The following is a 24,937-nucleotide window of genomic DNA, read 5'->3' as shown; positions in this document are numbered from 1 at the left end:
CGGATCAGAAAGGAGCTACTTAACCAGATAACTTAGCTGGATAAGTGCCAATATTCGGCCTTACCTGTTTAAATTAACAGGATAAATTAGACCTGCTCAGTAGTAGGTTTTAAGTTGGATGGATAAAGACTTATCCGGCTAACTAACAACTCTGCTGAATATCCCTTGTAAGTTAGCCAGATAAGTCTTCTCCAGTTATCCTATTTATCTGTCTCTGAATATTGAGCCCAAAATCTTTGCACCGGTATAGGGCAGTGCAATATGGGTTTAACCCAGCAGAACAATAGTCACGGCTGGCATTTCACCCCACTCCGAGCCGTCTGTATATATTATTTAGCCGATCATTGGAAGTTATTGGTTATGCATGCGTATGCTCCCTAGTCTCGGTGTCTGATGTATCTGAGCACCGTATGGAGCTGTGTGTGTGGTACAACTTTTATTTCTCCTGCTTTTATTTTGGGGCTCTGTTTAGTGCAACATTAAAAGACAGCTGTGTTCTCGGTGTCCTGCATAATGTTTCACAAGTCCATGCAGGAAGCAACTGTACTCACCCTCTTATCAATTCAACTTTTTGAGGGGTAATTTTGTAACTGCCACCATAAATTAGGCAGCCAATTCACACAGAAGTTTCACCAGTTTTCAAAGGGAACATAGGCACATGCATTCCCTTTTGAAAGTTATCCCACCAAAATACCCACACCCAATTACATCCACTAAACTGTGCGCAGATATTTTTTGGCAAAACGTGTAGAAGTGCAGACCCCTACCCAGCCCCACCCCTGGAAACGCCTCTGCTCAGTTTGGGTAAACTTATATGCAAACATGATATGCGCACATAAATTTACCCAAAAAATCCAAGATCTGTAGGCTCTAATGGTGGAAGCGGATCTGGACATCGTTGCTGTTACAGAAACATGGTTTATGGAGTCACATGACTGGGATATAGCTATCCCTGGCTATAACTTATTAAGGAAGGACAGAGAGAACAGGAAAGGAGGAGGAGTAGCACTTTATGTCAGAAGCAATATCCAAGCAATTGAAATGCAAGGGACATGGGGTAGGGAAGAAGCATTATGAGCTAGCTTTAAAAAAGATGATAACGCTTCTATTTACATCAGTGTGATCTGTAGGCCTCCAATTCATACAGAATAGCTGGACAGAGATCTGATCGAAGACATTGAAAAGATGGGAAAGAAGGAAGAAGTGTTGATCGTTGGAGATTTTAATCTACTGGATGTAGACTAGAGTATCCCTTCTGCGGAATCTACAAGACGTAGACAGATAGTAGATGCCCTCCAAGGGCCTATGTTCAAACAAATGGTAATGGATCCCATGAGGGTCGGTGTAATCCTGGACCTAATGCTCACAAATGGGGCTAATGTCTATAATGTCCTGACAGGTGCCCATCTGAGTACAAATGATTATCAGACTGTATGGGTTGATATTTTGAATAAGAAACAAAGACGTCACACAAAGACCTGAGTTTTGAATTTCAAATATATTGACTTTGACAATATGGGGTTGTACCTGGAGGAAGAACTAGAAGACTGGGAGAAAATGGGCGAGGTGAAACAGTGGGCTAAATTAAAAGGAGCTATTACAAAAGCAAGAAATCTATATGTTAGAAAAGTAAACAGAAGTTCAAGGAAAAAGAAACCAATTTGGTTCTCAAAGGAAGTGGCTGCAAAAATAAAGGCAAAAATATCAGCATTTAGGAAGTATAAAGGATCCCAAAAAGAGGAACACAGGGATCAATATCTGGTGATAATGAGGGAGATGAAGAAAGAAATCAGAAAAGCAAAAGGTCAAGTGGAAGAAAAGGATCGCCCGAGAGAGAGAGGTGACAAAACATTTTTCAGATATGTAAGAAAAAGAAGGAAAACCCAAAGTTGTATAGTAAAATTGAAAGGTGACAAGGAGCAATGTGCCACAATAGACAAGGAAATGGTGGAAATATTAAACAAATTGTTCAGTTCTATGTTCACTAAAGAAGACCCTAGAGAAGGGATCCTAGAGACCGTAGAAGGGAATGGGCTGGACACAACTCCTTTTACAGAAGAGTATGTTTGGAAAGAACTAGGAAAACTGAATGTGGGGCTGGATGAGGTACATCCCAGGATATTAAGAGAGCTCAGAGATGTTCTGGTGGGTCCGCTAAATGATTTGTTCAATAGATTCCTGGAAACAGGAGGGGTGCTGCAAGATTGAAGAAGAATGGTTTATAAGAGTGGAAGCAGAGAAGAGGCTGGAAACTACAGGCCAGTTAGTCTCACTTTGGTAGGGGAAAATTAATGGAGAGCTGCTGAAAGAAAGGATACCGGACTATCTACAATCCGGTAAGTTGCATGGATTCACCAGAGGAAGGTCCTATCAAACAAATCTGATTGATTTGTTTGATTGGGTGACTAGAGAATTGGATCAAGGAAGAGACTCTGTAATCTATTTGGATTTCAGCAAACCTTTTGATACCGTTCCACATAGGAGGCTTGTGAACAAAATGAGAAGCTTCGGAGTGAGCACCAAGGTGGAGGTGTGGATTTCAAACTGTGTAATGGTAAATGGAACCTACTCTAAAGAGAGAGCCGTCTTACGTGGAGTGCCTCAGGGATCGGTATTGGGACTGGTTCTCTTCAATATCTTTGTGAGCAACATTGTGGAAGGGATAGAAGCTAAAGTTTATCTATTTATGGTTGATACCAAGATCTGCAACAGAATAGACATGCCTGAAGGAGTAGAGAGAATGAAAAGGGATTTACGAAGGCTCGAAGAGTGGTTGAAGATTTGGCAGCTGGGATTCAATGCCAAGAAGTGCAGAGTCATGCTTTTGGGGTGTGGTAATCCAAAAGAGCTGTATGAGATTGGAGGGGGGAGGCTGATGTGCATGGACCAAGAATGGGATCTTGGGGTGATAGTCTCTGGCGATCTGAAGATGGTGATGCACTGTGACAAGGTGATAGCTAAACCCAGAAGAATGCTGGGCTGCATAGAGAGATGAATAACCAGTAAGAAAATGGAGGTGGTGATGCCCTTGTACAGGTCCTTGGTGAGGCCTCACCTGGAGTATTGTATTCAGTTCTGGAGCTGTTATCTCAAAAGAGTTAGAGACAGGATGAAGGTGGTCCAGAGAAGGGCTAGCAAAATGGTGTGGGGTCGGAAAACCTATGAGGAGAGACTGAAGGATATGAATATATATACCCTGGAAGAGAGGAGAGACAGGGATGATATGATAGAGATCTTTAGATAACTAAAAAGTTTTAATGATGTGCAAACATCAAACCTTTTATGTTGGAAAGAAATCAGCAGAACTAGAGGTCACAAAATGAAACTCCAAGGAGCACGCTTCAGAGCCAAATATTTCTTCACGGAGAGGGTGGGTGGATGCCTGGAATGCCCTTCCGGAGGAGGTGGTGAATGGGATAAATACTGTGGAACCCTAAAGGTTAAAGGATGGAAATGAAGAAAAGAGTGCATGGAGTAACTTGATGGTGCGACAGTTATTACTCTTAACCAATAAGCCTTGATACTGTTGATGCAACTCCATCATTGAACTCTGCTTCAACGGCAGCAGGAAAAGGGGAATTGGATTCATTCAGCAGACGAGGGCCCCGACTTTTATGGTCTGAGGAAACAAGAATGGGGGTAACTTGCTGATGCGGCGGTTTCTACCCTTAACATTCCAATAAGACTGATACTTTGATGCAACTCAAACATTGCCTTCTGCTTCAATGGCAAGGCATAACAGGGAATTGGACTCAACAGCAATCAACAAGGGCTAGTGTGGGATACTGATAAGCTCGGGGGTAATAGGGAATTGGATTCAAACAGCAACCAACAAGGGCCCTAATTTTTATGGTCTGGGAAATGAATAAGCATGGGGTAACCTACACAGCACAGCACAAATTATCATAAACTTACTGGGCAGTCTGGATGGATCATTTGGTCCTTTTCTGCCATCATTTCTATGTTTCTATAAGGAGTGGGCAATTTTATAATGGGCTATTTCTGTTGGTAAATCCCTGTTTTACTCATGGAAATGTCACTAAAATTTACCTTTTAATGCAAAGCTATTTGTAATTCATTCAGCTAACTACTCTGCAATGCCTCTGAACCTGTGGCAGTAGTGTCCTTCGTTACCTCACATGTTTTGGTTCATATTGTATGTGTGAGGTCATATGCAATGACATGGTCAAAATAATTTTATCTAAGGAGTAGGAGGTAATTTGCATTTGTCTTGTTAGTGTGATGACTCTCCGAGGCTTCAGAAAAGTAGTTAAGAGTATTCATGAAAAGTTCTACACAGAACTAATCAATCCTACTTTTCAGAATGCACATCCACATGTATATATGGATCCTTAACAAATACCCCTATCAGAATCCCCTTGAACCTCCAGCCTGCATAGACGCACACAGTGATCTCATAAGCCTACTTTTCTTCCTTCAGAAAGTAGGATAACAATGACGTGGTTATTAAAATTTGTCACGAACAGAGGATGGGCTTAATTACTAATGGTCGTATGCCAACTGGCTCCGCTTCTTACCTCGTTGCCTGCATGGATTGTATTTCTGCTTTTCCTAATCAAATCGGTAGGGAAAATCAAAACTACAGTTCCATGCGTGCAATGGGGTTCAACCAGGATTGGGGTCAACCTGTCCTGAAACAGTGAAGCCAGCTAGCAGTCCTGCTTTTGATATACTGCATTGTGCAAGGATAGCAAGTCTAATTTTTTTCTTTTTTTTTTTTCCCTCCCTCCTAAATATTTTAACAATTAACTCGAACCTTATGATTTTTCCTACAGTGAAGTGTGTGAATAACACCCCGGCCTTTTTCGCTGAAAGACTGCACAAAGCTTTGAAGGTGGGTTCCCCGTCTTTCTTATATTTTCATGGAGAGGGGCTGCTCGCTTAGAACAGCAGTCGGTGTATGCTGTCACTGAAAGCTTGGTTTAAGCCTTGGGTTACTCTGTGGTTTAGGTCATTAATGGTGTGACAGCTAGCTTAGAAGCTAGCAGATTAAAGGAAGAGGAGCACGCACTTTGATACAACGTGCACAGTGCTCAACTTTCAACGAGAACATTGTCATCTCATGTCTGCCATTTATTGTTGTTTTTTTTTTTAACAGGGTGCTGGAACAGATGAGTTTACTCTGACAAGGATAATGGTCTGTAGGTCAGAAATAGACATGCTGGATATTCGAACCGAGTATAAGAAGCTCTCTGGATATTCCTTGTACTCCTCCATCAAAGTAAGAACCTTTATACTGAGCAGAATTATATTAGTTTATCCTGCAACCATTGGCAGTTCAGATGCCTTCAGTTCATTCTCACCTGTAGAGTGTAATGGCTGAGGACCCTCGGAGATGTTTTTCGAATAGCTGCGAGGGCTAAGAGAGCTCTGCACCTGTAGAACTGGCATGATCCAAGAGGCCCGAGACATCTCGGCACCTGCAGAAAGCTAGTCAAACTAGAACTAACTGCAGAGTGTTGTGTGTGTGTGTGTGAGTGTAATCCCGATAGTGGTAACTCTTAGGGAAGATTTAATTCAGAGGCTCGGTCTTTTTTTGTTTCTTTTTACCATATGAGTGTTTGGCTGGCTTCCGCAAGAGCGCTGTGCAGGCTTACAGAAGTCTTGCCTCCATCGCGACACAACCAAAACATACCAGGCTTCTGAACTACGTATACGTGATTCTAAATGCAAATCCAATGTCCTAGCATACATTTGTTTTGGTGATAGCTGCTGTTGCTTGAGCATAAACATTTACAAGTTGAATACATTATAAAATATCTCATTTCCTCCAAGACAGTGCTTCATCAAGCTTTGTATGGAAAGGGCCAGCTAGCTACTTTCCTTTAAATTACATAAGATTGATAGCACTGAGTGGGGAGGGAGGGCTTCTCCAGAAAATGAAGACTTGGGATGGAGGGGAAGATATATTCTCTCACCTACTTGGTCTTTAATCTCATGGGTCAGCCCTGCAGCTGGACTATGTTGTTTTAAGAAGTAATTAGCCAGTTTAAGAAAATTGTTTTCTAAAAAAAAGTTGCTCTTATTAAATTAAAAAAAACAACACCTATCTCCCCCATCCTCTCCCAGCCGGCCACCAGTAGATCATTGAAACAAAAAATCCTCCTCCCTTCCTTTTTCCCTTCCCCATCCAGTCAGTCACCAGTTGGTTGTTTAAAAAGGAAAAACATCTCCCTTTTTTCCTCTGTCCTAGTCAGCCACCAGCTCATCATTAAAAAAAAAAAAATGTAAAAACTCCCTCCCCTCTATCAACCAGCAACATTACTACAATTAATGCCTCACTGACTTTTTCCTTTTTTTTTTTTTTTATCATTTGGAGGTCAGTCCTGAGGCCTAATCTCTGGGAGGGGAACAACTGCAGCTGAATGTTAATGAGCTGGTGGGAGACCGAGTCAGTGTCTCCTGTCTTCTCAAGCCCTGCAATGGCCTCATCCTCTCCTGGCTTCTGGTATGGAAGGTGGGACTTTAGAGTAGAAATGTGCATTCGTTTATCACGAATTAGTCAATTTCAATGAAATTGCCTAATTCGTCAGGGTTCGGGGGACGCGAACCACAAAACGGATTTTCCCCGAACTTCGGGGAAAATTCGTTTTTCGGGTTTGTGCGGGGGGAGGGGCACATTTATTAAAAAAAAAAAAAGAAACCACCCCACCCTTCACATTTACTATATTACAATCCCCCACCATCCCGATCCCTCCCCAAGACTTACTAAAAGCCCTGGTGGTCCAGCGGGGTCCCGCGAGCGATCTCTCCCTCCAGGCAGTCGGGCTGTCGGGCCTGCTACGAATCAAAATGGCGCCGATGGCCCTTTGCCCTTACGATGTCACAGGGGTTACTGGTGCCATTGGTTGGCCCCTGTCACATGGTAGGAGCAATGGATGGCCAGCGCCATCTTATGCTCCTACCATGTGACAGAGGCCGACCAATGGCACCGGTAGCCCCTGTGACATTGTAAGGGCAAAGGGCCATCGGCGCCATTTTGATTCGTAGCAGGCCCGACGGCCCGGAGGGAGAGATTGGTCGCGGGACCCCGCTGGACCACCAGGGCTTTTAGTAAGTCTTGGGGAGGGACCGGGATGGTGGGGGGGTTGTAATATAGTAAATGTGAAGGGTTGGGTGGTTTTTTTTTCCGATTTGGATTTTTCTTTATTTAGTTTGTTTTTCCCGTTTCGGGTTCGGCTTCCAGCTTCGTTTTTGCCAAAAAACGATCCGTGGGAAAACAAGTTTTCCCACGAAGCGCCCAAACTGAAATCCGACCCGAGCCAGAAAAACGAAGCTCATCTCTACTTTAGAGTTGGGCAGATGAGGATTCAGTCTCATGCCAGCTCATTAACATTCAGTTCCAGCTGCTTCTTTCCCAGAAATGGTGCTTCAAGATCGGCCCCAGCTGGAGAAAAAAAAGTTTGCAGGGTAGGGGAAGAGAGTTAAGAAAATTCTATGCTGGTTGTGGTACAGGGTGCAGTGCAGTGTGTGCAGCTACAGTATGGGTTCTCAACCCAGTCCTCGGGACACACCTAGCCAGTGAAATTTTCAGGATATCCACAATGAATATGTATGAGAGAAATTTGCATGTATTGCCTCCATTGTATGCAAATCTATCTCTTGCATATTCATTGTGGATATCCTGAGAACCTGACTGGCTAGGTGTGTCTCTAGGACTGGGCTGAGAACCCCTGCGCTACAGCACAGATCTTGCTTCCTTCTCATCCTCCTTTAAACACTGTCGCTCCATGGACCAGCAGAAATCCTGCAAGTGACTAATGTCAGTCCATGGACCGGAGGTTGAGAAACCCTGTTCCAAGACCTTTCATAAATCTGCTGGTTGTAAAATTGCTAACTTCTTCACAGACCGTAACTGGATATCTTGAGGATGGGGGGGGAGGGGAAGGATTAGTGGTGTCTGCCCCTACAGTTAAAAGGGTGACATAGTATTTTAATAATAGGTGTCCTCTCATACTTCCTTACTCCCTCCCACTCCATCTCTTATTCTGTCTCTCACATCCTCCCTCATCCCCACTCTTCCTTCCTCAGGGACCTCCCTATGGGGCTGATGCGTCTAAGACGCACATTTTAGCGATCAGAAATTAATGCCTGCCCGGAGCAGGCGGTTATAGCTGAGTGTTCCTAAAACTAGTACAGAAAAGCAGAAAAAAACTGCTTTTCTGTACTGCCTCCTACTTAATCTCGCAATGATACCTAGCCAGTCAGGTTTTCAGGATATCCACAATAAATATGCATGATATCGCAACGATATTAAGTAGGATGAAAAACTAAACTAAACTAAAACTAACTAAAAAAAAAAAAAAAAGGCAGTTGGGTGCAGGAAATGGCCGCTCATCTGACAAGCATCCGTTTCCTGTATCCCTGGCTGTGCGGCATTTAGGGAAACCGACGCCAATTATCACGGTGTCTGTTTTCCTAACCGGCGGACAGCAGACACTCTCGGGCTCTCGTTAGCAAGCAGCCTAATTTAAATATTGCATGATGCCCCCACGTGGGGGCGCCTGGGGACGTGTTAAGAAAGCAGGCACTGACTGTTCAGCGCCTGCTTTCTGTGCATAAATATTGCATTGGCCCCAATGTGTTCTCTCTCCCTGAGAGCAATACTAGAATCCCATATAAAAACAAAACAGAGTGAAAAACCAGAGCAAAAAAATCAGAGGAATTGAGATCATGCAGTCCTTATAGTGCACATCCATTCAGGCAAACACACTGGAAGAGTCAGGGGAATACACCAAACTGATTGATTCTTACACAATCAGTGATGTGCTGCCAGATTCTTATCAAGGAGCTCTCACTAGCTCAGTTTTGTTTGGTGATGTCCTTCTTTTCATAAAATGTATTTAAGCTTCTATCATCTATATAATAACAAAAAATAAACTGTACATCAACTTTTTCTATTAACTTTTTATTTATAACACGCCTTACATCCGATCCCAAAACATGGTACAACATTAAAACAATCAAAAATTTTCAGATAGTAAAAGCGACAAGAACATAAAGCAATAAAGTCACTTCCAAACATAAATAAATTATATGAATATAAAATTAACCAGCATAAAAATGATTCAGAATATCTAAGAAATAAATTAACCTAAATAATAATAAATAGAACCATGAAACGTTTATGAAAATAGCCATGCCTTAATCACTTTTCCAAGTTAACAAATGTGGTTAGGCTGCTCTATATGCTTTGGCCTTAGTGCCCGACAACCAAGCTGCATAGAACATACAATAAGTTAATAATTGAAAATGACATTCCAGTTGCAGGATTCTTGTCAGATTGAAACCTTTTACTTCAGCTGCATAAGAATCATCTAATAAACTTTCAAAACTACATAGGTTCCTTCTTCAGATGTCATATGTAAGACAATACTCGCATCTGAAGACAAGACTCTCAAGCACTGGCATAGCCAGAACTGATGGGCTGGACCCGAGGTTAACCTGGATGGGCACTAGGCATACAGCTCTGAGCCAGGGTCGTTATACTCCTACTGATAAATAATACTTAGCCGTGCACCTGACAATAGATTTCTAAATAGTCTGCTGTAGCTGTCATGTTTTTAATATTTTTGACACTATGACTTCAAGCACTTGCCAATACTGAAACAGGTGTATAATTAAAGAAACATTTCAGTTGTATTTAAAAAAGTGGTAATTATATTTTTATTATACTTATTGTGTATTTAGTTCACCCCTTTACATTGGTAGCTCAATGCAAGTTACATTCAGGAATAAGAGGTATTTTTAGGCAGTATCCCATAAATGTTGTCACCTTGGAGTACACAAGATATCTAAAACTCTTGAAAGTGGTACTGTAGTCATGAAAGGTTGAGAACCATTGTCCTAGAATACAATATGCCCCCCCATTGGGAAGTATAGATTGGAAAACAGAACAAAGTGGACTGCTGCTGATTCCAGTACAGGAATGACATGCTAGCAGGTTACCTACCTTAGTTGCACATGTAAAACACAGATAGCTCCTCACCAAATACAAAATAAGTGACCACAAATTAGAAATATGCAGGCAAAAGCTAAAATGGAAACATCAAAAAGCCTGACATTACCTGCAGAGCCTCACCATTTGAAAACAAATCAATTTCCTCCTGTAATGTGCAAAATATAAAGCTATCAGAGATGCACAATTCCCAAAATTGACAGAGGAAAATAAAATTCTTCCCACAAAAGAATGAGCAAGAAAATTAATGGGAGAACAAATTATTCACTTTCCTATACCACTTAAAAAATATATCAGCAAAAAAATAAACAAAACACCATCTTTTTTCCAAAAATTATAGCAGCAAATATTAGAGATGCGATTCAGCCGAACCTTTTGATTTGGCCATCGTTATCGGCCCACCGCGGGAAATTTCGTTTTCCCGCGGATCGGGCCAATTTCGTTTCAGCTGCGCGGGCCAGCCATTGCTCCTACCATGTGACGAGGCCGACCAATGGCACCGATAGCCCCTGTCACGTGGTAAGGGCAAAGGGCCATCAGCGCCATTTTGATTAGTGGCAGCCAACGGCCCGAGAGGGGGAGATTGCTCCCGGGACCCCGCTGGACACCAGGGACTTTCGGTAAGTCTTGGGGGGGTCAGGAGGGTGAGAGGTTGCAATTAATTAAATTTGAAGGGTTGGGGATGAGTTTGGGGTTTTGTTTTTTTTTTTAATGTGCCCTTTCTCCCCCCGAAAACGATAAGAAAACCACACAAAATTGACAGCTGACAAACGTTGACGGCTGGCTCTTTGCTATTGGCACTGGGTGGCTGCTGCCTGCTTTTTGACTCCTAGGGCAAAACTTCCTAATGCCTAAAACAAATTGGGTGGGCCTGAGTGAAATATGGGTGAGCCATAGCCTACTTGTGGCTATACCAATAAAACTGAGGGAGATGAAGAAAGAAATCAGGAATGCAAAAATTCAAGAAGAAGAAATTATTGTCAAAGAGGTAAAGAAAGGAGACAAAACATTTTTCAGATATATCAGAGAAAGTGATATAATGAAATTAAAAGGTGATGAGCACTGGGTGGAGAGAGATGAAGAAATGGCAGAAATATTAAACAAATACTTCAGTTTGGTGTTCACTGAAGAAGACCCTGGAGAAGGACCGATGCTGGTTGAGAAGACCATAGATGGAGATGGGGAAGATGAAACTCCATTTACAAAAGAGAATGTATGGCAAGAGCTAGGAAAACAAAGTGGACAAGGCCATGGGGCTGGTTGAAGTTCATCCCAGGATACTGAGGGAGCTCAGAAATGAGTTGGCTGATCTGCTGCATGACCTGTTCAATAGATCCCTGGAAACGGGAGTGGAGCTGAGTGATTGGAGAAGAGCGGTGGTGGTCCCGCTTCACAAGAGTGGTAGCAGAGAGGAGGCTGGAAACTACAGGCCGGTTAGCCTCACCTTGGTAGTGGGTAAATTAATGGAGACTCTGCTGAAGGAAAGGTTAGTGAACTATCTACAGTCAGGATGATTTCTGGACCCAAGGCAGCATGGATTCGCCAGGAGAAGATCCTGTCAGACTAATGTGATTGATTTTTTTGATTGGGTGAGCGCTTGATGTGATCTACTTGGATTTCAGCAAAGCTTTTGATACGGTCCTGCATAGGAGACTTGTAAATAAAATGAGAAACTTGGGAAGTAAACATACTTAAAAACAATGCTCTGAAGCAGCGACGACCCACAACTCAAAAAAAAAAAAAAAGGAATTTGGAGAGGCGGGAACAACCCAGAAATGGGGCCTTGCAGATCCTCTTTTTTTTGTGCCTTTTGTGCGGAGAACAGGCATGAAGAAGACCAGAGTCTATATAAACAGCTGAAAACAGAGGAGTCTTTCAAGTGAACCAGGTAGAGCAGAAACCGGACCAGCCCTACAGGAGTGTTCTTTCTGTAAAATGGAAGGTCATTCAAAGAAGAATGTCCTTGGTTTGATGACCTGGCGTGCGAATGCAAGTTAGAACAACTTGAGAAGGAGCAAAGAACGGGGTCAGATACCCAGAATATTAGTGACACGTGGGAAAATGCTTGGGAGCACAGGTTGTCAAAACGTCAAAGCTGCAATTTTTGTGAGTGTCCCATGTGCACAAATTAAGGAATTTATAATCCAGGTGGAACTGGAAGGAGCCTCTACCAAGGCCTTGGTAGATTCTAGCTGTAGCAAAATGCTTATTTGCCATGACTTATTATGTCATGGTCACATAAATTATAAGAAAATAGAGACATGAGGGGGTCACATGACGCAATGTGAGGAAGCAGACATGAGTCTGACTTGCTCCAAAGCCTCATCTCCCTCTTTGGTATATTTTTAGTTTTAAGGATGCCATTCCACTGTAATTTGGAACCAGAGGCTCTACAAAGTGTGCCGTGCACCAAATATCTGAGAGAAGTGCATCCTTCTTCCCTACCTTATGTCTTCATGCCTCAACTGGTGATCGCAGAAAACTTATGGGCCTGGACAGTAAGATGGTGAGTACTGTGAGCAGCTCTCCGTCGCCAAGCGCACCAGATCCTGTGGTCAAAGAAGTGGCATTGGTGGAGGCCCTAGAACTTAATGGGAAATTTGAAAAGATCTACTTGAAATTCAACGAGGTTAATAATTTACAATTGTCGGTGAACACACTCACTGTTCAGTATGTATGAGTATTGTTTTATAAACTCAATACAAAAGAATTAAACTAAAGAAAATAGAGACATTGTCATGTATACATGGGAACAAATAGAAGTGTTCGACCATGCCATATTAGCCATATTAGAAGCGTCTGTCCTTCCTTAGCTTCCATACCCAGTAGTCCTGGGTTGAGATTATCCCCATTTTGCAACCCTATAACGACAACTCATGGGTCCTGGGGACAGATCAGCCGAAAAGGTGGAGGCACTTGAGACACAGCTGGGGTATGCCCCAGGAAAGTCTAGATGCACAACCTGACAAGACCGAGCTGAGGGGGGAGGGTATGTGATGGAGTCTACTGATAACACCCTCATTCTACCTTTAGAAGCCCGGCTCAGAGTTTTAACGCAGTCATCCTTAAGGCAGAATGCTGCATAAGATGACTGGGTTAAAACCATAAGAACCCAGGCCTAGAAAGCTTGGGGAGGCCCCCAGGGAGCTGGTAGGACCTCACGATACACCTGGACAGAGTAAGTTTACCTGATAGTTATGCCTCACGTAAGGTGAGCTACTATAGTTTCTGTATTCTTGAAGGACTGTAAGTAAATAATTGCACCAGAATGAAGTTGGTCCAGCCTTAATGTGTTCCTGAGCTATTCTTGAGGTCGCAGTAGGCCCGAATGCACTACAGTATGATTCCGCTATTATAACTGCTGCTTTTTGTTTCTGATTTTGTTTCGAGGAATGATGGTTCTGTCTTACAATTTTTATACCGAGTCTAGCTTCTTGGGGTTTCCATTTCAGTTTTTTTCTGCATATTGCTAGTTCTAATTTGTGATCCTTTATTCTGTATTTGCTGAGGGTCTGTCTCTTCTCTGTGCATGTGACCAAAGTAAAAGATTTTGCTAGCGTGTAATGCATTTGTAGGGATCTATAGCAATCAGGTTTGTTTTGTTTCCCTAGTAGGTGCATTATTGGTATTCTGGGACAGTGTAATATTTACAGTGCTGCTTTTTCATAGGTCGTGTTCTTGTTTGAGATCTTGGTGTTACTATTGTTACGTGATAAGTTTTCTGTATAGATTTTGAGTGTCTCTCTTGCGGGGTTATGTGTTAGTTTACAATGTGTCTGGCAGTGGAAGCAGTTTGTGCTGCTATTACTGTGAGCAGCCTGACTGAATGTGGTATGGTATCGGCCTGTTTTTGTGTATCTGATGGCTCCTTTCAGCAACCTGAAGAGAATCAAAACTGGAATTTTGAGTTTCTGACTGGCAGTGTGATTGCCTGCTATTTTTCAAACCGTTCAAGAGCTGATTGGTTGGGGAGAAACTTTCACACACACACACACACAATGTAACCCCAACAAATTGTATGGATGGAAGGGGAAGGCCGTGGCTCAAAAGATTTGCTCACCCCTGGTCTAGCTTAAGAGATGCGTCCAGACTGAGTGGAGCACATAACTTATGAAGAGAGTTTTCACGGGAATGAAGCCATCTTTATAGGTTCTGTATGATGATTGTGTAAGCCTGCTGGACATCTCTAACAAATTTATTCTGCTTGCTAGGTGGTAGCTACTTCAAGAATTGTTACCTTGTACCCACAGAAACCTTTGCCCTGTCGTCGTTAAAGCTCTTCTTAGAATACGGCATACAGTTCAGTTACCTGAATATAATCACTTTCAAGAAACTTTACGGTGTTGTTAAATTGGCTCATAATGTTAGGCACAAAGTAACTGTATATATCAGGAAGTATAACAGTTTCATCGTCAGACATTGCTTTCTCTTGCATGGAAAGAAAAATCCCATATTGCATGACTCACTTTTTCCTCTACTTCGTCAGAAAATGCAGGCCAATTCTTTAGCAACCTGTCTGTGGCAGGGAGAAGAGTCAATGTGTATGCACATGGCTTAAAATATCTCAATATTCTGTGTGCATCAAGTAAAAAAAAAAAACTAAGTTCACTAATATTTTTTGCAGTAGAGGAGAATTCGCTGAAAACTTTAACCAAGTTCTCTGCAACATAAGAGAGCATTTTCAAGCCATGTTTTGCTGTCTTGTGTACTATGTGAGCACTGCCGCGCCCTGGAACAAATTTTGGTAAATCCAACATTCTTTTTTAAGTGGAAAAAAAAAAAAAAAGACTTGTGTTTCCCAAAATTGACAGATGCATTCCCTGCTCCATATGCCACAATCTTTTATGCATCAGACCAGCATTTTGTAGAGAACGTCTTGAGCTGGTTGTTCCCTCCAGTGTTTCATCTGCATTATCAGAAAAGTCTACGATAGCCATGAAGGTTCCCTTATCTTTATGAAAGTAGCGGACGGCAAGTGGGAATAATTTTGTGTGCCATTTATTAGAAGTATTTAACACGGTTGAGATTGCTGTAGTCCCAATGTCTTCCAGTGTCAGTGAAGGGGGTGCTAATGTAGGGGTGCACCGAAGGTCTCTGGCGCCCGGGGGCCAATGCATTTAAGTGACCTCCCCTGCCCCCCCTCCCCCCAGCCTCCTTGTAGACGTGCTTGCAGTCACAGAAAGTCAGACACATACAAACCCCAGAGAAGAAAGGAGCTGACAGACTACTGTGAGCTGCCTATGAAACAGAAGCTTCCCTGCCTGAAGACAGGCCGCCTGAAGAGTTTCCTTTGCCCCTTCCCTCTGTGGTACTGCAAGCGAACAAAAACAGCCTCCGATAAAGAATGAGACCAAGAGCCAAGGACTGTGATGTCAAAGTTCTAAATTCTTCCAAGATTTCCCAATGTTTCCTTTACTGTAAATAAATAAATAAATAAATAAATAAATAAATAAATAAATAAAATAGTATTATTCACATATCCCAAAAAGGACACAGAGAAAATCAAATTCTTCCCTCTTCCCCTCTCAGAGAAACCGAAGTAAGAGCAGTCCTACTCTCCCAGTCCTCAGCAGTCTTACTCCCGAGCCTCCTCTCCCCTCCCAGACCTCCCAGCCAGACTCGTACACAGTGCAATAATACAAAAACGGAAACATCATCATTCCTCATAAAACAAAATCAAGAAATCTAAATCGGTCATAATAGTAAGCCATACTAATAAAAACAGTATTTCAAAACAGATGACAGAGCATCTAATAAATAAGAATAAGGATAAAATAAAACAAATTTAACATTTCCAAAAAATCAGTGTAATATTTCAAAACAATAAAACTAATAAAAATAAAAATTCCCCCCTCTCTATACCTGGGAACTTTTTTGATTTTCAGTCACCCTGAAATTGTCGTGGAGTAGTGGAGATGAGGTAGGGGAGAAGGAAATACACAGACTTTCTCCTTTCTCTGTCATTCACACGCACACAAGCCTTCTACCCTCTCTTCTTACTCCCCTCTTCCACTTCCACTTCCTCCCTTCCCCTTCAGTCTTACTCACCCTTCTTCCCTTCCCTCAGTCGCTCACTCCTCCTTTCTCTCGCAATCACTGCCCCCCTTCCCTTTCAGGCACTCACCCCCCACCCTTCCTTTCCCTTTCAGACACTCACTCTCCTCCACCTCTGCCGCTAGGCAGGATGAGATCCCCAGGCTGGGCCACTGCTAGCATTTTTGCCGCCCTGTGTGAACAGTTACTGTGCTGCCCCCCTCCTCATTCATTTTGTCTTTTAAACACAGAGGGCCCAATATTCAAAGCGCGTTCAATGCTATTTAGCCGGAGAAGCAGAACTAATGCGGTTATAAGTAGTGGCTGCTGAATATGCGTCTATGGTCAGCAGCCACCACTTAGCCGTATAAGTCCCTTATATGGCTAAAAGTTACATGCACAAAAAGTGGGCATGGACTGGGTGGATCGGGGGCAGAGTTAGCCGTATAACTTATACAGCTACCGATACTCTGGCACTTACGTTAATTTTATTGTTTGTAATTTATTAATTTATATTACGTGCTCTGTAAACCGTTGTGAAGGAATTGCTCCAAATGACAGTATGTAAACCTTACTAAATAAATAAATAAATAAATGTTCAGAGTTAGCTGCGCAAGTTTATTTATTTGTTTATTTATTTATTTGGAGCTTTTATATACCGAGGTTTAACGAAAGCAAACCTCGGTATATAAAAGTATACATCTATATATATACATCTATATATATACATCTATATATATATATATATACATCTATATAAATATATATATATATATATATATATATATATACATCTATTATAAAAAGTATACAACTATATAAAAGTTTACATCTAAGTTTAGACGCCTGCTCTATAGCAGGTCTTAACTTTAGCCGGGTAGACTTGTCTGCGCATATTCAGCGGCTTGGTCGTGCCGCTGAATATGCATCATTACTTAGCCGGATTACTCATATCCAGCTAAATTACTTAAATGGCCAGCTTTCAATTTTGGGCCCAGAATGTTATTTTTCCCGTTAACCAAAACACAGTAGAAACTGTCAGTCTCGCATTCTGTCGCAGCCCCCACCCCCCCCTTCCCCACTGTAAAAAGCCATGCTCCCTCCGGCAATCTAAACTTTTAAAATTGATACCTCCCCTGAACCTCAATGTCATAATTGAGCAGGAGTCATCCACTAGCCGGTATGTAAAAATGGTGCTGGCTGGCCTTGAGGCGGGCACCATTTGGTTGTACAGAAATGCATGCACTGCTATAGTGCCACCTAGTTAAACCCATATGGAATTAGGCCTATTGTAACATACGTATGTTGGGTGTGGGTTTGATCCTCAAAGGATTGAGTAAACTAAATGACAATAATGATATAATAAACTTCAAATACTAAAACAATTCTGACTGCCAGCACTCAAACAGGAACAGTTTTCTCTATGAAAAGGCTTCCTCTCACGGGCCTCTTCTTCATTTCGTCACCGGCACCTGCAGCCTTGTGGGTCTTCTTTCATTTCAGCTACCAATGGGATGGGGGTCCACCAGCGGTCTAGTGGGCCTTCTCTTCTTCTCAGTTGCCGTCGCCCCCTCCAGGTGTGCACACCTCGTATCGCCAGGCCTCTTTCACCTCTTCTGCTGGGTGGAATAGAATCCCTGGTGGCTGCGGGGGGCCTTGTCTTGCGGGGTGGGATAGGATCTCCTGACCCTGGGCGCCCTCCAGGGGCCTTGCCCCCCCCCCCCTGCCTCCCCTTGTACACCGCTGTGCTAATACAGTATCAACCAAAGCCCCTGCTTTTGTCCTTCCACAGTGGATTTTGGAAGCTTTCTTGGAATCTGTGAAAATAGAGTGGTATAGCTTATTTACACAATCTTGAGAACAATAGCTGGGATGGTGTCAAAAGCAATTCAGCTGCAGACATTCATTCTTCAGAGGAATCAGTCTTTACGAAGAATTTATCAATGGCACTAGACGGAACCTAGGCTCGTAAATTGACTTTGACCCTCTGTCTCTGCAAGATGCTTGAGGGCATTTACAGCATCCAATTTAACTGTGAATGCTACGCAACAAATGTAGCAATATTTGGAGTCATTACTTCCCCTCGAAAGCTAATTCCAGTATTCTGAGAGCTGCAATCAGTTGTCTTTAAAAGAGCACATCTTTTGAATCCTTTTCTTTTTGGGTTCTGCCTTTCATCTTTAATACCAATTGGAAAAACAGAGCAAAAGTTGGACTGCTGCAGACCCCTACACAAACTACGCACTAGCAGAATCCCTTACCTCAGTTACACGTGCAGAACAAGGAAAGACACTCACCAAATGCAGACTGATGGGCCAAAAATTAGAAATAAAAACACCGACAAAAAGCACATAGCATAGGACCCCCGCAGATTATTCACATGGGAAATACATTCCACTTTAAAGGCCACCCTACTCAATAGCCACATCAGTATCAAGTGTGCTCAAGAGGGAATGTCCTGCTGTGTGATTCCAGTTCTGTATTTGGAAGAAATACAGCATCTTTAAATTATTTATTAACAATCTGAAAAAGGAAACAAGTGATCAAATTTGCAGATGACAAATTATTATTAAAAGTAGTTTAAAAAAAAAAGGATTGTGTGAAACTGCAAAAGGACCTGGCCAGATTGGGGAACTGACAATCTAAATGGTAGATGAAATTTAATGTGGAGATGAGAATTAATATGAACAAGTGCAAAGTGATGTACATGGGGAAAAATAATCCTAATTACAGGTACACTATGCTGGGTTCCAGATTATTTAGGAAAAGGACTTTGGAGTCATTGTGGATAATACCTCCCATGCCAAAACACCATAATTGTCAGCACTCAAACAATAACAACTTAACTAGTAAAAGGCAGCACTGCAAATATTACGGCAGGCCCTAAGATACCAATTCAGCTCCTATTTGGAAACAGAACAAGTCAGGTAGCTTTCAGATCTCTATACAGAAACTACAAGGTAGCAGAATACCTTGTCTTGGTCACACATCCAAAACACAGACAAGCGCTCACCAAATACAAAATAAAGAGACCATAAAGTATAAATAGAAATGTGCAGACAACTGAACTGGAAACCACAACAAGCCGGACTCTGAATGCAGTGTAACAATGGAAACACCACCATTCCTTAGAAAATATCAAACAAGAAAATCAAGAAACCTAAATCATAAATCATAATAGTAAAACTATATTAATAAAAGGAATATTTCAAAATAGTTAATGCATAGAACATCCAATAATTAAAAACTCAAACATTGTTTTAAATTTCCCAAACACCAATAACATATTTCAAAATAGCAAACACATCACTTAACATCCAATAATTAAAATGAATAGTGATTTTAAAAAATACCCTACTCCCCATACCTAGGAACTTTAGATTCCAATCACCCTGAGATTATTCTGGATTAGTTGGGTGTGCCCAGACTCTCTCTTCTCTCTCTTTTTATGTATACTCTCTCCCTTGCTTTCTCTCTAAAACACACATGTTCAAGCACAGGTATACCGATTGACTGACATACTCTGGTCAATGAGGGATAACTTGCTCCAGATGGGGAGGGTGAGGGAGAAGTTGTTTCTGAAGGGGGGGGGGTTGGAATTGCTTTTGTGTGTATGTGTGTTGTGTGTGTGTGAGATGGGGGGGGGGCAGCAGTAGCTCAAGGGGCTGCGTATTCCATGAGGCAATGTGTGGGGGGAGAATTTTCTGGAATAATTGGGGTAGTATAGTGATCCCCTTGGCTGAAGACGGGAGCAGAGTAAATGCTGCTGGCAGGGAGGTGTAGGGGAGAAAGGGGACCAGAAGAATGCGGGGCAGGAGGGGTGGAGCCAGGGCTTTCTTTTCGGATGGGGGAGACAACTGTCCAGGATACACTGTGCCAGGCCTGGGGGCGGGGAGTACCAATGTGTCTCACCAGAGGGTTTGTCACCAGCCCTCTTGAACTCCTGTGTAGCCAGAGGCTCTGTCCTGGTTATGACATCCAAAGAGACTTTGCCCCCACTCCTCAATGGCCAGTCGAACCCTCCAGACTCCCTGTAGCACAGAGTAGTGTCCCAAAAACTGAAATGTAGAAACTAGGGAGAGGCGAGAGGGCAGGGGATAAAGCAGACCCAGTAGAAATACTTAAAACACCCCTTTCCACCATCACAAGAAGAATAGCAGCAGCTGCAGCCTGCAGGGCAACTCTTTTATCTCAGAGCTGGACTCTGGAGAGGATGGCGGCGGTGGGCAATGGAAGGCTGATCAGGCCCTGCTGCAGGCCAAGACAGCACAGCAGAGGCCAGCAGTGCAGGCGACAGCAGAGCGGCAGTAGCTCAGGTGGCCAGAGCCTGGGTCCAGGGATGCTGGCGGTCTCTCTTGACCCGGAGGATACTTGCCTGTCTGACTGTAAGGTACGTGCATGCTGTTGGTCCGCCGCAGCCAGAGTCCTCCGGGTCTAGAGAGACCGCCAGCATCCCTGGCCCCAGTCTCTGGCCACCTGAGTCCGGTGCTGAGCTGCTGCCGCTCTGCTGTTTTCTGTACTGTTTGTCGTCAGCAGCAGCCTGCCTGAGCTGTGGCAAGGGAGGAGCGGAGGACTGGACTCGGAGGGAGACTTGGAGCCAAAATGCAGAGCGAAGCTGCGGCAGCAGAGTCTGCAACAAGGAGGCGTGACAAGAGAAGATATAAAAAGCACACATTCAGGGTAGGCAAGATATGCTTCTCCCTTCCGTGGCTGCGCCGCCACATCCGATAAAGACAGCTGCTTGGTGCTACGCCAGGGGTCCTACTTGCCTGCATAGTGCAGCACCACTGATTGGCCACTGAGCTGCCCAGCCTGCCGCATGATAGGCCAAGGCTTGGTTGACCAAGCTTTATAGTGTCTGCGTACTACTGGACACCTGTACAACAAGCTTCAAAACCAATCAGTTGTTACCCTAGTTGGTGGTTTTTGGTTTTTTTTTTTAGGGGGAGAGAGATCTGTTTTTCCTGGAGATTCTGATACTTTAGGTAGATTCTCAAGGGGCCTCCAACAAAAAAAAGCAGCATGCAGGGGCAGAAATACTGGGAACGCAGACAGTGTGAAATCCTTTTTCCATGGGTGTGTGGGGGGGGAGGGTAGACTTGTATTTTAGGAACATTTAAAAACAGGTAAAAAATTGCCTGCCTCCTTTTTATTTTTTACCCGTTTTCATAAACGGTGATTGGGTTTTAAGCTGTGCTGCTTAAAAAAATGAGACCCTCTGGTTGCCTTTTGTAATAGTCTGTGAATGCCAAAATGTAGCAGCTCAGTTTCACGGCTTAATCACAATCAGATGACATCCTTAGATCAGCCCGTCCTATTGTTTGACCACATACAGTATGTTATAGATAAAAACATCCAGAGCTGCACGATGAATCCCTTTCTCTGTGCAGTAACTGTGTGTGTAAAGGCGAGTGTAGCCAGTATCTGATACTTCTGATTTGTAATGGTAGCTGCCATTAGTTCAGGCAAGATCCACGTGTCTTGGCATAGAACACTTGATTTACCCAGGCATGAAGTCATCATTCATCATCTAATTTCTGCTTCTTTGCCCTTTTTTTAAAGAACCATATTGTACAGCACATACACACTGGCACATGCATCAGAAATGAAAAACGACTGGTCGCTCCAGGGAGGGAATAGTGACTCCCAAAGACAGTATTGCCTTTAGCCATGCTGGACCTAGTTCCGTTCCTCAGTATTTTCCACTTCTTAGTTAATCTGTGTAAGGACTAAATTGTACGATGCAAGTAGGGCACCGGCTTCATGACCGTAAATTTATTTATTTATTTATTTATTTTATTTGTTGAGTTTTATATACTGTCATTCGGTAGAGCCATCACAACGGTTTACAAAAGTATACATTTTTCTTAGCAGTTGTGCAACAGTAAAAACAATTTGAACAATATCAGAAATAAGTATATGAAGTCCAGAGAGCATTATTAGGTTGGATGAGGCGGGTATGCAGGTTCAGGGTGAAGAGAATGTATTAAGAGGTTTACAACTGAGAGTTCAGTTGAGAGTTGGGATGATCAGTCGTCTGAAGGTCAATGTAGAATTTGCGGAACATTAGTGTTTTTAGGTCTTTTTTGAATGTTTTTAGGTCGTGTTGGGTTGGGGGGGTGCGTGATCCCTAATCAGTGAAAGTGAAGGCCCGCTTATGCCATTAATTCAGATTCCTGTTGTAAATCATTTTTATAGCAATGCTCTGTTTTGCGTGAATGTGTGTGCGTAATTGTACTAAGGGGTCTTCTTAGCATGTCAATTTTGATTGTCCCTTTAGAAGTTGAGGTAAAACTGTTCATAATGCTCTGTATATCGTCCCTCTTCATGTGCAGTCTGATACATCTGGGGACTATGAAGCTACGCTGCTGAAACTCTGTGGCGGAGAAGACTGAAAACAAAAAGGTGGAAAAAAAAAAAATCAACCCAGCACGTCATGGCCAACACGGTCCATTTTTATCACAGATTTCCCTTCAGCATGTAAATGTTTAAGCACCGGTGTAACTGCTGCGTATTTTCTTCACTGTCTTTCTGGTACAAAATAAATAAATGCTTATTTTACAGCATTTCTGAAGCTGATGGCCACTTGTCTGTTCATCCCAAGAGTTTATGCTAATGACAGCCTGAGGCACTGCACTTTCATTTTTAAATATTCTTTTTTTTCTCTGCTCTTAAATTTTGTCTACATAGCTTTGAATTTTTAGAACTGAATGTAAACCTAAGCGATAGCTATATCAGTGGAATGTCACAGGGATATCCCGGGCCTGTAGACCAAAGGAAGTCATAATGCCTCTGTACAGGTTGTTAGTGGGAGCTCAGCTGGGGTACTGTGTTCCGTTCTGTAGTCTGTATCTCCATGTGGAGGAACAGCCTAGGGGTAAGAGCAGGAAAGCCTGTTTCTCCCACTGATGCTCACTGTGATCTTGGGCAAGTCACTCCATCCTCCATTGCCTCATTTACTAAGGCTTTTTCCAAATTTTAGGGGAAAAAAAGCTTGGTAAATAAGGCCCTTAGATTGCAAGCCCTCTAAGGCAGGACACTACTGAACCTGACTGTAACTTGACTTTGACTCAAATTTGGAAAGTCAAATAAATCTAAAATTCAAATCCAATCCAGAAGAATATGGACAGTCTACAGGTAATTTAGAGAAGGGCTACTATGATGGTGTAGGGTCTGTACCAGTATCCTTATAAGATGAGAAGTAAGGACTTAAATATGTTACTGCTATGCTCTGGGAGTGGAGGATATAATAGATAATAATCATATATCCTCCACGGTATTAACAATGCACTTGAGGCACATGTTTCTCAGTGGAAGGGAAGTTATACAAAAAGAGGAAGGTCAAAAAGAGTAGACTCATGATTAGCATTAGAAAATATTTTTTCTACAAAAAGGGTGGTGGATGCATGAAACAGCTAGAGGGAAGATGACAATAGATATCATGAAAGCCTAGGAAAGTAAGAGCAAAACTGCCTAAGGTTTGGAGACTCAGAAAAGTTAAACGGAGAATAGAGGAAACCTGAGAGTCTATAGGTAGCCTGATGTCTAGTTGAATTCCAAGGCTATTAACAACCTGCTTAGGCCTTAAAGCTCTGCCCAAATCAAGAAGAAGACAATAAGAGTTATATCTCTCATAGAAACTCAAAGCAGTTCTCATTTTATTGGGCTGAGTTTCAGCATGTGTGATTGTAACCAATTCATTACACCTTGAATACAGGAATTTAATCTCACCACTTCTACAACTGGTCCTCAACACTAACAAACATCTGAACAAAATCTGCAAATAAATAGCATTCAGCGTCCAAGCTGTGAATAACCTCAAGCAAAGGACACATATAAAAGTTGAAGAGGACTAGATAAAATGGAACCATATGAGATAGATTTGGCTAATGAACGCAGACCATCCCATCTAGCGGAGTAGGTTCTATTAAACAAGTAGGGCTCAGTGAGTGATAAAGCTACACCATTGTTTCCAACACATTTTAACAACTGCAACAATAAATGATGGTTTAACATGTCAAATGTAGTGGAGAGATCAAGCAGGACAAGAGTCCTCTCCGTTGTCTGCCTGAACATGAAAATTGACTAATTCCAGTAATATGGACTGGGTGTTGTACCCTCGGTGAAACTCTGATTGACAACGATGAAGAATATTGATTTCATCTATGAAATCTCTAATTTGTAAGTATGCAAGTTTTTCAATTTATATTTCCTAAAAAGGGAAAATTGACAATACGATGTTAATGGTCCAGTAAACTAGGGTCAAGGCCCTGTTCCTTAAAAACTGGTCTAACAAAGGCTACTTTAAGGGGGAAAGGAAAACTTCACTGGTCCAGTGCTAAGTTGTCAATAGTAGTTAGCAACAATGATAAATCACTCACTGTGGCCCTGACCAATCTAGAGGGAATAGGATCCTGAAAGGAAATAGTACAAGGCTCTGCTACTGGCCAGGCTCTGCTTCTGGCTCTGCTTCTGGCCAGGCACAGGTTCATTAGGTGTCTGCAGGCCTGGATCTCCTGCCAAACAATCAGTTCTTTCCAGAGTTGTTTCTTCCATTGATTGAACAGACCAGATGGAACATCCACTGGTAACAGCTATGGTATCAGGAATGGCTACTTTCTGCGCAATAATTTCAAATTATTTTGCTGACCCTGAGGGCATGTGCAAAGCTGCCTTTCATCTGTTCCTGCCAAAGATAAGAGGCCAAGAAGCAGAAATAGTGGGTTGCATGGAAAGCTGGATGTGCTTGTCATGCTGCTATAATCAGCAAGATTCCACAAAAACGTGAAACCTGCTATGCAGCTTTTTTTTTATTCCGCTGCACTAAGCTGTATGCACTCTCATTGAATCATTTCTAAACATGTTTTTCCATCTGTGCATTTCTCCTCTTATACATAGACTTGCACAACATTAGTAAACTGCTTA

General features: G+C 42.5%; 1 protein-coding gene across 5 annotated transcripts in view; it reads left to right on the top strand.

The window, feature by feature from the left end:
- Positions 1-22,586, top strand: part of ANXA3 (annexin A3) — a 98,776-nt gene extending 76,190 nt beyond the window's left edge. For all 5 annotated transcript variants that reach the window (XM_029600367.1, XM_029600338.1, XM_029600357.1 and 2 more), the window contains exons 11-13: positions 4,797-4,855; positions 5,120-5,242; positions 22,348-22,586. In XM_029600367.1, the coding sequence (XP_029456227.1) occupies positions 4,797-4,855; positions 5,120-5,242; positions 22,348-22,407 (242 nt within the window). In that variant the 3' untranslated portion in view covers positions 22,408-22,586. The remainder of the gene's footprint in view (positions 1-4,796; positions 4,856-5,119; positions 5,243-22,347) is intronic.
- The last annotated feature ends 2,351 nt before the right edge of the window (positions 22,587-24,937 follow it).

Source organism: Rhinatrema bivittatum, chromosome 1, assembly GCF_901001135.1.
Source record: "Rhinatrema bivittatum chromosome 1, aRhiBiv1.1, whole genome shotgun sequence".
NCBI classification, from domain to species: Eukaryota; Metazoa; Chordata; class Amphibia; order Gymnophiona; family Rhinatrematidae; genus Rhinatrema; species Rhinatrema bivittatum.
This window is presented reverse-complemented; position numbering and strand designations above follow the sequence as displayed.